Raw genomic sequence first — 14,372 nt, 5'->3', positions numbered from 1 at the left:
AACACCTCACTGTAGTATTCAGCAATAAAAAAGATTTGAAAAAGGAAATGTTTGCTCAGCAGGTGAAAGACCATGCCATAAACGTGATATACTGATGCTTCGAAAACCAAAGCAGGAACAGCGATAGGAGTATTTGTACAAACCCAACCAAACCAAACCAACAAAAATGGGTACCTACCCCAGCATCCTTCCAAAGATTGCCTAGAGAAGCTAAACAAATTAGGCAAAGAAAATAAAGTCCTCCTACTCTGGGTGCCCGCTCACCAAAGGATAGAAATCAATGAAAAAGCAATCAATCTAGCTAGAAAAGGAGCAAATGGACTAACTAACTCCACTAATTGGACTATAACCGTTCTGCTTTCCAAGCGGAAACCAGCTTAAAGCAGAACTGGAGAACCTGAAGGACTCCATCCGTAACCTGAAATGGGAATCCTCCAACGGTCTAAGACACTCAGGCTCCTTAGAACTTACGACCGAGAAAAATCAAAGATTTTCCTTGATTTGAGTAAGAACAATCTTCGGACTGTCACGGGGTTTCTAACAGAACACTGTCTCCTCAACGAACACCTCAGTAGAATGAAGCTGAGAAACAACGGCGAATTCAGATTCTGTGGAGAAAATGGGGAAACACCAGAACACATTATCAGTGAATGCGCCGAAACGACAACCGTTCGTGCCATAAACTGTGGTACGGCTGATGTCGAAGATGGAGAGTTGGCCTCTGTGGAGCCGTCTCAGATGCTGGCTTTTGTCAAAGCCCTGAGATTTTATGATGAGTTATAACCCTCTATAACTCAAGAAAGGGAAACACACAATAGATCTGTAAGCTTGCAGTGATTAAACACCCTCCTAAACATTCTACATTCTACCCTGCACTCGGGTGCTTTACCTCTAACCCAACAGAGCTGCCAATGATTTAATTATTCCGAAAAAACTGAATTCTATAGGTTTCCTCGTGCAGTCTTATCTGATACAAAACTGTTCCCGCAAGCCTTCCTTATTAACATACGTATTAGATAAATAAACGTTTAATTTAAAGTTTCATTTAAATACAATCCTGTCGTTTTCATATCAAAGCATCTAAATCAAATCAATAAACTAGGTGCTTACATTCTCTCTCGTATACTTAGATTAATAGCGCTCGTGATATCTGCCATCAGACTATCTTGACGCGCCAGATACAGCAGGAGATTTAAGTGAAATATGTTTAAGAGAAATTTGAATTGACTGCTTTGGTGAATATTCCCTATTACTTACATGTCAATATTCGGCTTATCTTAATGTTTATAAACTTTATATAAAAATTATATAAGGATTCTTGCCACTTAACTGCTGATATAGAAATTTAATTATATGCTGTGTTTGTTATAATGTGGATCAACCTGCTCTCACTACCGGTTTCGGAGCCCTACTCCATCATCAGGTGAGCCTGGGCAGATCCACAAAATGACAACCACAGAGCAGTGATAGTTAATTCCGACTTGTCAGAAAGTATCGGTTAGATATTATTCCGGACTTAATATCTAGTGAGAGCAGGTTGATCCACATTATGACAAACACAGCATATAATTAAATTTCTATATCAGCACTTAAGTGGCAAGAATCCTTATATAATTTTATTATATACCTATACTGCAAGAAATTTGTTTTCTATCTTTATATAAAGTGAGACTCTATCATTCTATTGCTATAAAAAGATCCATTATATATATATACCATTAATTGAATATATACCATTAATTGAATTAAACTTACCATATCCGTGCATAATACCATGAGTGACGTAAAGGGGGGCTCTCCCAATGGTGGCGTCTTTCGTGAATAGCGTTTTGATCTGTTTAGGATCAGTTAGTACAACTGTTGTAACGTTGCCCAGAGATAAACTGTAAATGGAGCCATATTTCTTGCTTAAATCCGTTAAAGTTAAATGTGGTGCTTTGGGATTTAACCATGGGAGATATCCGACTATGGGTAAACCCCATGGACCTGGAGGTAGATTTCTCACTTTCCATATAATGTGTGTAATGATCAATAAAAATATTGTTAGGAAGATGTATAAGCACATCTGAAAAAAAAAAGAAAAATTACACTTAATATTAGTGCAAAATGCAAAATACACAAAAGTTAATCAAAAATTTAAGGAAAAATTTTTATTATTTAACATTCATAAATTTTGAACTCAAAAATAACGATATCAATGATGAAAATGGGGAGCTTTTTACTAAATCTATAAATTTTATTGCTAGTAAACGTAAATATTCCGTAAATTTATTAATTGATGATGAAAAACACACACAAAAATATAGATGTAATATAAAATCAGCAAAAATATACCATACAATGAAAAAAAATAGCGCCAAAGGGAGCTGGGGAATGAAAATCGATAATAATTTTGGCGAGGTTAAGCCTTATACTCGGCCCTAGACGTCATTTATTTGGCTTGTACGCTTCTTTATTTCTTAATGGCGCTTACTGTCAGTTGGCCTTAAGAAGGTTGTAATTTGTTTTTATTTGAGTAAAAATGATATTTAAATGGTGTAGTTTAAAATTCGAGAAAAAATATTTTTTTAGAAATACATTTGTGTGTCTGATAACGTACTTCTTTTTCTATAGTTAGTGTTAAGTTCTAACAAGTTCTATGTCAATTTTTAGTAAATGACGTATAGGGAATGACCTAGCTAAAATTATCATCAGGTGTCATTCCCAGCCGTCTTTGACGCCGTTTTTTTCGATCATACGGTCTACTAACTACTAACAGTATTATATCGTTCTAATGTTCCGTTTATTTATCGTTTTTGTGCTGCAAGAATAATGAATCTATTTAATTTATTGGTTAACATTTTTATATTCGTGAGCATCTGTACTGATACTTGTAATTAAATTTGTATAGTGTTAGTACCTCATTATTAGTAATATTATTAGTACCTTCCCTATTAGTAACTAGTCTGAACAATAAAAAGCTCTAAACAACTATTCGCCAACAGCTTACTAGTTTACTTAAATAACTGTATGAAAATTTGGCTGTAAATATTTTATATTCTCTGGTTGATTACTTAAAAGGGCAAGTGATATATGTAATATATCAATAATCGACAACTTCGCACGAGTTGCACATACTATTTTTTATTACGTTGCTTTTTAGCATGTGTCTTTTGTTACATTTCATCATGTAAACAAAAGAGACTTATTAAAAAGCAAAAAATACTTTAAAAATCTCGTGACAAGAAAAACAACTATTGGAACACCCCATAGATAAATGCAAAAGATGACATTCAAAATTTCAAATTTTAAATCGAATTTTAGAGTAGAAAATGAAGGAATTTTAACGTTGCTTCTTCATAATGGTGTTTAATAATTTGTTTACATGATGAAATATAATAAAAGAAACATATTAAAAAGCAACGTAATAAAATAAACAAAAAATAAAAAAATATTTAAATGTCAACCTCACTTCTTTAATATTGACACTTCGAGACTGTCTTTTTTGCTTGTCAATTTACGTGTGCCAATGAAAATTTGGGTGCGAGAAGTTTACTTGTCGCACTCAAATCGACATTAAATTTGCTCAAAACTAGTGTGGTAATTGTGAAGTGGGCAATTAGCGTCTTTTCGACTCCAAAAGAATGCGAAAGGGTACTACTTTCCCCGCATGAGTAATAAAATAAAATGTAATAACATCAACTTGTAAAACAGATAAAGTAGCGATGGCTATGTTAACTTTGGATCATTATATCTTTTCAAATAAGGACAGAAAAAATTATGACGTCTATTTAATAGAATTTAGAATTTAGAATGAGTGGGAGGGGGGTTAATCACTGCGACCTTACAGATCTATTGTGTCCCCCTTTCTAGAGTTATAACTCATCATACAGTCCCAGGGCTTTGACAAAAGCCAGTATCTGAGACGGTTTTATAGAGGGTAGTTCCCCATCTCCAATATCAGTCGTACCAAAATTCATGGCACGAATGGTTGTCGTCTCGGCGCACTCAGTGATGAGGTGTACTGGTGTTTCCCCATCCTCCCCACAGAATCTGCATTCGCCGTTTCTTCTTAGTTTCAATCTACTGAGGTGTTCATTGAGGAGACAGTGTCCTGTTAAAAACCCCGTGACAATCCGAAGATTGTTCTTACTTAAACCCAGGAAGATCTGTGATTTTTCTTAATCATAAGCCCTCAGAAACTTCTTCGAATGTCTTAGACCGTTGCAAGATTTCCATTCCAGGTTGCGGATGGAATCTTCCAAGTTCTTGAGTTCCGCCTTGAGTTGGTCACCACTAGGAAAGCAGAACGGTTCTGGTCCAGTTAGTGGAGTGTTCGCTCCTTTTCTAGCTAGATTATTTGCTTTTTCATTGCCTTCTATCCCTTGGTGTGCAGGCACCTAGAGTAGGAGGATTTTGTTTTCTTTGCCTAATTTATTCAGCTTCTCTATGCATTCTTTGACCAATTTCGAATTGATTGATACTGAGTTGATCGCTTTTAACGCTGCTTGACTACCAGACAAGATGGCTATTTCTTGTTTCCGATAGTTCCTATCTAAGATAAGTTGTACGCATCTTTCGATAGCGTAGATTTCTGCCTGTAGGATACTAGGGTAAGTGCCCATTGGTTCGGAGTATTTAACTCTCGACCCAAATACTCCGATCCCTGTTCCCGTATTGGTTTTGGAAGCATCAGTATACCAAGTTATGGTATGGTCTTTTAACTGCTTGGCAAGCGTTTCGCTCTTCCAATCCTTTTTATTGCTCAAAACTACATTGAGATGTTTCTCAAATGTGTTCGCATAACAAACGTTCTTGGCATATCGTCCACTGGGAGTTGCAGCAGTGGTATTTCCTTTTTGAGAGTGTTCCAAGCCCCTGATCTGACAATTCTCCCAGTACTAATTCCGTTAGTAACCATTCTAATCATTGTCGTATTGGCATATCTACCAATGACAATGTGCAGTGGTGTTAGATCTAGAATGACCTCCATTGCTGCTGTTGGACAGGTTCTCATGGCTCCTGTGATGCAAACGCATGCTAGTCTCTGGACTTTGCACAGGTTTAGCCTTGCCGTCCGTTGCTCTAGTTTTGTGTACCAGGCAACTGCTCCATAAGTAATCATGGGTCTTACTATCATGGTATACATCCAGCGCAAAATGTTAGGGGAGCAGCCCCATCTATTTCCGGCCAGTCTTCTGCATATCATGAGAGCCTTTGTGGCTTTGCTGGTAGTGTTCTTAATATGCCTGTTCCACAGGAGTTTACTGTCCAGGGTTATTCCCAGATATTTAACTTCCTGTGTTGGCAGTATTTCCTTTCCATCTAGTTGGATTCTTTTCAAGTTTTTCAGACTTCGCTTTCTGGTGAATGGCACTATCGCGGTTTTGTCTGAGTTGATACTCAGCCCGACAGTCCTACACCATCTCTCAGTGTCTATTTAATATCTCTTCATTAATTTAATATATATTCTAAAGTCAATAATGTACGTGATTTCTTACATAGACATTACAGTTACAAGGTATAAAATGAGCAAGTGTTTATTATGCATCAGGCTGGTCAAATCGTGACCTTCGGTGCTGAAGAAAAAAATAGATCCACAGGCAAAAAAATACGAGCCATGCAAAATTACTAATTTTTTCATTTTCCAAAATCTTATGTCTAGTAAATAGAAAAAATAACATCAATAATTTATTACCACCGTAATACAGGACACCAACAATAACAATACAGGACAGTAGAACAAAAGAAGGGACAGTCCATGTCACCTTACCTAAAGAGATTATTTAGAAGTAGGGATTCTAAACCGGGATCCCGGTGTATTTTTATCTCCGAAATATCTGTATTAAATCCCGGCATCCCGAAAATCTCGAAAAATTTATATGCCGAATCTAAAATGATTCAACTTTATACACTTTAGTCTTTCAAAGATCATATTTTATTTATACTAAGTAGAACCTCAATATTTAACATTTATATTTCCGTGTTTACTATATTTAATTTTTTTTTGGAATAAGAGTTGATTTTTTTTTACTTACTAAATATGAATGTTTATTTTGTTTTTTCTCTTTTAATAAACCTCTATTCTCCTTTTTATTTTGATATATATAGCTGCATTTTTATTAAGTATTTCTTTAGATTAAATTTCTCATTCTGATAGTCAATCTCGGGATCCCATACCCGTGATTACAGATTCTAATCCCGGGATTTCAAAACGGGATCCCGATCCTGAAAATTGGAAACCCTATTTAGAAGCAATAATAAATATATCAGGATAAATATATCAGAACTTTATAGACGTTTTAATCACGAGTTATAATGAAAAAAACTGCATTAGTTCAAATCTTTTCTCTACTAATAAAGAACCATGAATAAAATCTTCAATTTCCGTTGATTGACTATTTATTTTTTAATATTTTTAGGAACACTAGACTATCGTGTGTAGGCAAATAATTGAAATTCACACCTAATTTAATGATCTTTCTTTGTTTTAAATAATATCATTCCAACGAACATTTCAATCTCAACTTTGACTTTTTTAAATCTCATTCAGATAAAAAGACATTGTATTTTGCAAAATGTAGGTGGCCTCATTTTGGACTGAGCCATATTTTTATCATTTAAATGTCGCCAAGGTCGATACACTGGTCCAAATAATCGGTGAAATAATTTGGTAGTAGACAAAAATATATTTACAACTTTATATTAAATTGCGATAAGTGGTAATGCACTTAGAGCCACTGACACTTTATCAGAAGAAGAATGTACGTGAAATATTGTTGAACTTTACAAAACAATTTCAGTCGATTTAGGAGATCCGTGTTATTTCTAATTTAATATTGATCAAATAAAAGAACAAATAACAACTTATAGATTATGATAAGCCTAAAGAAAAAAAAATCTAACTGTGATTTTGTTTTTCCAAAGGTAATATTAAACAATAAAAAGAAATATTAAATAAAAAAAACAATAAGTAAATACAAAATTTGTTTTGATATGGTCAAGTTTATGACTCCTTAAAGAGGTAATCCCCCAACTTTTTTTTTAAATTGTACATTTTATTTGTCTTAAAAGTCTCCAATAAACATAGGGAATACAAAAAGAAAATGTTGATATTTTCATGATAATATTTTGTGGAAATTATCCATTACTAATGGTCATCCCTGATAAAAATACCAAAAATTATGCAAAACATTAATAATAACAATTGATTCTTTGTTAGGTTTGTTTGCTTATTTGTGTTTGTGATTTTTAGTCATTGAATATCCAAAAAACATTTTGATATCCAGTATCTAAAATGTCATATCGCTTTTTGTAAATAATATAAATCAAAAACAACGATAATAACTACGTTTGAAATAATAATTTTATTCTACTCAAAATTCAGTGTAAAAAATAATAAAATTATTCTTACTAAAAAATCTAAAAATATCTCTCTACTGAACCTTAAATATTTCATTTTAATGATATTTTTATTTTTTAAATGTAGTAGAGTTTGTGTTTTCTTAGTAGACACAATAACAACTTTACAATTTAGCACTTTGTGCCTGCTTTTTCCAATAAATAAAAAATCATACAAGGTCGTAGTTTAAAATTTAGTTAGGGAAACATCTAATCTAATAAGTATTTTTGTCTTGGTCTTGCAGGGTCGAGTCTTCGTATTGGTCTTAGTCCAAGACTTGTATTTTTTGATAGTTTTTTTACTGGATTGCAGTGTCTGCCTAGAAGATCTTTAAAAAAAAATTAAGAAATAGTTTTTAATAAAGCAAATAAGATTTTAGAGAAAGAAAAAATATCTGTACAATAATTGTACAGCAAGTAATGTAAATAAGATTAATTTATACAGGATGTTTCAAAAGTATGTCTATACATATAATTTCAACATATAAGAAACATTAAATAGTTGAATTTAAAGTGTTTAATAATTCAGATTCATAAATTACAATAATTAATATTTATTAGAAATTATTATAAACAATACGTGTTGCCAGATAAAAAAAACTGTTTACAATCCTTTCAGATGCTACTTCATTTAATTTTGTCTCAAAAATTATGAGTTCATTTACTAAAATAGACAGAAACGCAGAAAAATAATTTACTAATTTCTGGTAACTGTTACCCTAATGACTGATTTTTATGTATCATTTATCACAATATATTTCAAATTAAAAGGGTTTTTATTAGCTTAATTATCGATAATCTAACATTTCGCGCATATAATAACCGATTTGTGGAAAAATTTTATCGTACCAATAACAAATCCTTGACATTGTAGCTCGCAGCTCTTCGGTTGTCGTTATTATTATCATGTCTGCACAAACTTGGCGAATTTAATTCTATTTTTAAAAATTTACTTACACTTTTACATCATTATTCTTATCCGAACCCAAACATAGTTGTTTTTAATTAATTCGTTGTTTCCTCTTCTAAAAATTAGATCTATAACTTGATGTTCTCTACCAAGTTCAATTAAAACAACAATAGCTGAACTTCTGGACTGAAAACCATCTCTGATAAAGTAAGCGCCAACAAACAGTAATAATATGACTTTTCTATGACAGATATTTGAAAAACAATAATAGTTCAGTCATTGGGGATTTTTGCTTGGAAAAATGTCCGGAAGTTTTGAAATTTTGCAGGTTTATAGGTTTTGGGGACCCAGAAAAAGTACGGGAAGGGTGAAAACCACCTCCACCCGTACATAAATTTTAGTAGAAACATTTTCAAACTCCACGGAGGACTAATTTTTGTTTCGTAAAATGGTTCTCCTATTCTCCTTTAATTAATATTTACTACTTTACAAACTATATTACTACATTTTTACTATATTGTACTACATCGCATAGTTTTAGAGAAAAACATTTCTGGAGAATTTTTTTTCCAAAACAGACATAAAAAATATACAGGGAGTTCCAATATTCCGTAAACATAGAACAACTGTGTATTTCTTGAATCAAAATAAGTTAATTGCACACAATTTACCTCTATACAAAAGTGCTTCGTTTGTCCGTTAGAGAGCATCAAATCAAAAATAAACCCGATTGTTAATTAATTTAAAAGTCATTTATTTTTTAAGCATTTTATGAAGCTTATTGTCAAATATCATTTGTGATACTAACATAAAATGTCATATTTTCACCAACTAGATTATTAACGCATAATAGATTTTATGCACCTACATAGCTTGACGTGACATTAAACATTTTCGGAAAAATATTTTTTTCCTCAAAAAGTATACGCAGTGGCATTTTTTTACAGGAGACAAAGAATTTAGTAAATACTAGAAGGACCATTTTACGACAAAAAAATCGGCCGTTGGTGGGGTTGGAAAATATTTATACTAAAATTTATGTTGGAGTGGGAACAGTTTACACTCTTTCCGTAATTTTTCCTGATTTTTGTGAATGGCAAATGATAAAGCACTTACCAAAACATAGGCACCCCAAATCTCATTCAAATCGAAATAACGGCTTTTAAAATATCTTAAAAAATGTGTTTATTTTTTGGAAGTTTGGTGCCCTCTAAACGGACAAACGAAGAACTTTTCTATAAAGGTAAATTATGTCCAATGAACTTATTTTGATTCCAAAAATAGGTAGTAGTTCTATGTCCATGGAATATTGGGACATCCTGTATATTAAAACTAAAACTACATAAAAATTTAAAAGTATCCATTTTTCGTGCCGGACAGTGTATATTCAATCATTTTTTTTTTAATCAAAATTAATAAAAAAAATATTTAAAAACGATAATATTGGAACAAAAACAGTATCTTAGCTGTTTCTTAAAATGATGTAGTTATGTTTGACCTATGTACAAACAAAATGTTTCGGGTGTCAACGATCGCTATTTACCAGTATTTGATTACTAAATGAAAGATAATGGTAATGGGGTGAGGTGCACTGACTCAATATCTCTTAACATTGAACCTCGTACCCTTGAAATTCCCGGAAGGTGTAGAAACTATGCAAACTATGAAAACAACATATAAGATTACTGGGAAAGGCATTAACTTCTTGTAAACAATTACGCTCAATTGTGCTCAAAATTGAAATGAGCTTAATATCTTTCTAATATAATAATTGACGTCAAACTCTTATATATTCAATTTTAGTTTATTATTTTTGTTATTCTCTATATCCATACCTTACAATAACTTTTTAAGATGATACGTTAACGTTCTAGGATCCGTTAATGTTCTAAGGTCTACCTATGCTGAATACACATGCCAAATTTGAACAATTTTGAACAAACCGATTTTAAGTAATTTAAGAAAAATTGCATATTTCTTTTAATTAAACCTGAACAGGTAACAATGGAAAACCAGTTAAATGTCAACATACCTTAAGTTGTCAACCTATGATTTTATCATTGTCAAATATAATTTTGTTATGCTCTCTACACTACTACGTTCTTTATAGTACCTACGGTTATTGTCCCTGAAATGTATATTTGTAATTTAAAACTGGTTCGAATAGTGGAGTGCTTTAAGCCCTTATGGGATACAAACCTCGGAATTCATTTACTGTGAACGAATTTTTATAAAACTTTTTGCATTGTATTTTTGATAAAATATATTACAAAGTTTACCCATTTAAATTCGTTGCTTTCACTTTAGTATTTAAATAAACACACATAATATACATATGCATACATACAAGATGGCTCCGTATTCCGCAAAAGCTCTGTATCAGGATTCTTATTTGATATTTTTACTCCAAACCTTTTACAATATATGTATTTAGTGGTAGTTCACATTTTAAAAATATTTTTATAGATATACAGGGTGAGTCAAATATATAAAATAGAAAAACTAATTTCTTGCAGTATAGGTATATAATAAAATTATATAAGGATTCTTGCCACTTAACTGTCAAATATATATTTATATTTGTTTAGTTCAGTGAATTTGCTATAAAATTCCGGTTCCAAAAATATCTTAATACCACTAAGTGGTTTATGAATTATGGCGACAAAAATGAGGACGTCAATCTAGACGTCCAGGAACCTTCGTATGAGAACTTCTAATCGAGACGATCGACTTATTGTATATATTGTATATTTGCCAGCTTTTCAAATTGATAATGAATTGCACTTAAGAAACGTACATATTAACTAACGGACTATAAAAAGAAGATTCATCATCATCATCATCATCATCACGCAGTCCCCTTTCACGTCCATAGTTGAACATAGGCCTCCTCCAAACGTCAATCCAGTTAGTTGTTATTCATTTCAGGTCGTCGGTCCATCGGGTGGGAGGTCTGCCTTGGCTACGCTTGTCGGCTCTTGGTCTCCACTCTATAAGTCTTTCGGTCCATGCCTTTGCTTTTGGGCCTAGTCCTACCTTTTGGGCCTGGTCTTTTGGTCTTTTGGCCAAAAAAAAAAAAGATTAAATGAAGCAAATCTTATGCTTCGGGACCAGAAATAACTAGATGTGTTGACTAGGCCCAAAAGCAAAGGCATGGTCGTAATGTAAAAATTATGAAAACGTGTTAGTGTCTTCCTCAAAAGCGAATATTTCCAACAAAAATAAAGCTAATGAGATGAACCAAAAAAACAAACATTCGAGAAAGGATGTATCTAGATGATATATAATAATTATTAAATTTCTTGCAGTTTTACTATATACCACAGAGTTTTTCAAACTTTCACCAAAATATCAACATTTTGTTTTCCCTAGTATAATTAACAGATGGGGAGTTTCATTTTTAATTTAGAAAAAGATACTAAAAAGCCAAATAATTTGGCTAGACACTGCTTAAAAATCATCAAAATCGGCCGATTAAAACAAAATATATTAACTTTTAAAATACATCAAAGTTTTAAGGTGCCCATTATTCGTTCCGGTGAATATATTTCAAAAACTATACATTTTTTTTAGTCATATACTTTTCTAATCAGACAAACCTTTATTTTTTTACTAGAATCCAAAAATCAATTAATATATAGGGTGTTCCATTACAAAAAACATAACTTTGATGTGTAACTTTTTTTGGGGACACCCTGTAGAACTCTACATAATTTTCGAAAATTCTATAAATTGACTTACATAAGCTCACAAAAATTCACTTTAATACAAACTTTTGTTCTCCTTGCATAAACCGCGTCGTATATGTCGCGCCACCCTGTATAATTCGATTTCAATCAAAATTTCAATGATTAGAATATAAGCAAAATAGGTATAGCTTATGCATTAGATTTATTTACTTCAATAAATTTACTTAGAAAAAGAATTAAAAAAATCAAAAAATTAAGAAGGAAATAATTAAGAATTTACTAAAATTACTAAAATAAAAAATTAAAAGCAACGAAAAAAAATGGGAACACATTTTAGTATTTTATCTATAAAACACAATACAGAAGGTTTTACATTAATACATTCACAGCAATTGAATTCCGAGGTAAAAGTCTCTGGGCACTCCAATAGAATGAGGCAAAAGCCTAACGTTTAGAAAATACAGTTTGACATTGACAAAATTATAGGATGACAACTTAAGGTACGTTGGCATTTGCCTGGTTTTGCATTGTTACCGGTTCAGTTTCAATTTAAAAATCGATGCAGTTTTCCTTAAATTACTTGAAATCGGTTTATTCAAAATTGTTAAAATTTGGCATGTGTATTCAGCAAATCAGCATACACACTACGCAGACCTTTAAAAAATCTACTTTCAAGTTCTATGTAAAATTGACAGGGGAGCCAATCTGGGCAGTTTAAATTTGCATTCGCTTTCCTATGTTTCCAACGACGATGCACCACCCGGTAGACTAAAATATAAAATTATCCACTGTAGAGAATGAATTAATCCACTGAAATTTACAATACATTTAATCATCTCTAAAGAAGTTATACATATTTTAACATAATAGATTTAAATATAGTAAATGCAGGTTATTGAGGAATATACGATATAACTGCTACAACGAGCAAAGATAATTAAAAAATTAGCAATATTTTCATTCAGCAAACCTCCGAAAAACTTGCAACTTTGCATGGAATTGCATCACTGCAATGAAATTAATTATATATTTCTCCGTATATCTTTCCATTATAATTCTTGAAATTGTTATTAATCACTAATCACTGCTATTGCTATTGATCACTGATCACTATTCAACTTCACTTAGTGAACACAATATTTATTTATTTTTTAATTTTCTATGTCTGATTGAATCAGTCATAGTAATAGTGGGCGAATAATGAACATGAGAATACATTTGCAGTAAAAATGATCAGTATATATTCATACTTTCAGTGAAAGTAAAAGCTAGTTCTTTTTGTTCATTGAATACAAAATGCGACAAAGTATATTTTTCGATGTTTTCCAAGTTTTCACGAAATTTAGCCAGAATTGCCTTTCATTCGTGAAGATCATCAAGTTCCTAACGGACTGCCAAACTTTAACGAGGGTTGCTTCATGCAAAACAAAATTTATAGTTAATTTAAAATTAAAGGTTATAATGATATAGATCCAGCATAACTGGAACCTGGATGTAGGTTCATGAAGCTTGATGTAACACCAAACTCGATTCTCTTAAAATCTACCCATCTCTAGTTGAATACATTCAGTTGGTCTAGACATCTATAGTTGATATCGCAAACATAAAATATCTACAAAATTACAACCAGTATGAAGAAGTATGATTATAATTAGCATATTATAAGAAATATTCTAATATTAGACAGTGAGTATTAGGTACGCAGAAATAAAAATGACATGCTAGTGAAAATATATCAAAAGAATTGATTGGTTTTGGAAGTATTGATTGTTGAGCCAAAATAAACATAAGTATAACTAGTTCACTCTCACTAAAATATGAATATAGGTACTGATAATTTTCACAGAAAATATGATCTCACCTTCAAATCGTTCAGTAACACTGAATCAGTCAGGCAAATTCAGCGAGACTGACATGTGAAAAGCCACCTTTGGGAACTTAAGAAACAATTAAATTTTGACAGGAAACAACAATAAAACAAGGAATACAGTTATGTATTTAAAAGAATTTTAAAGGTTATCATCAGTCACCAGTTACAATCTGAAAGGTTTTTTTTAATTGACAATTACTATACTTACGAAAATATAAATTAATAATGAATAACACTTCAAATATTTGTATTTGTTTAAATAAACATATACCTTTAAAATGCACTGGCTGGTGTCCGACAATAACAAGAATGATACATCATGCCACACATGAATCTGAAATTATTTTATCGATACAAGATGAGTGACCGCAGGGGCATTGATTCCGCCACAGCAGATTTTTTTGTGGAATAATGTACACGATGGACCTCCAGACATTTTCCAGTAGGGTAAACAACACTTTATCAAAGAAAAAAGATCCTTCGGTTGTCTCGGGAAAAATAATATGCTATTTATACAGGGTGG

At 32.0% G+C, this 14,372-nt stretch overlaps 1 protein-coding gene across 5 annotated transcripts in view; it reads right to left on the bottom strand.

Moving 5' to 3' along the window:
• LOC115875350 (cytochrome P450 306a1) overlaps positions 1 to 14,372 on the bottom strand; it is a 70,192-nt gene that overhangs the window by 30,890 nt on the left and 24,930 nt on the right. For 2 of the 5 annotated variants that reach the window (XM_030890776.1, XM_030890773.1), the window contains exon 2: positions 1,756 to 2,065. In XM_030890776.1, coding sequence (XP_030746636.1) covers positions 1,756 to 2,065 — 310 coding nt within the window. Of the gene's footprint in view, positions 1 to 1,755; positions 2,066 to 5,752; positions 5,773 to 8,337; positions 8,528 to 11,087; positions 11,104 to 14,372 lie in introns of those variants that run through there. The other 3 variants (XM_030890777.1, XM_030890774.1, XM_030890775.1) reach the window with 3 other exon arrangements.

This window comes from Sitophilus oryzae, unplaced genomic scaffold (assembly GCF_002938485.1).
Source record: "Sitophilus oryzae breed Bouriz unplaced genomic scaffold, Soryzae_2.0 scaffold_1375_pilon_pilon, whole genome shotgun sequence".
NCBI lineage: Eukaryota > Metazoa > Arthropoda > Insecta > Coleoptera > Curculionidae > Sitophilus > Sitophilus oryzae.
Note: the sequence above shows the minus strand (reverse complement) of the source record. Positions and strands in the feature narration are given on the sequence as shown.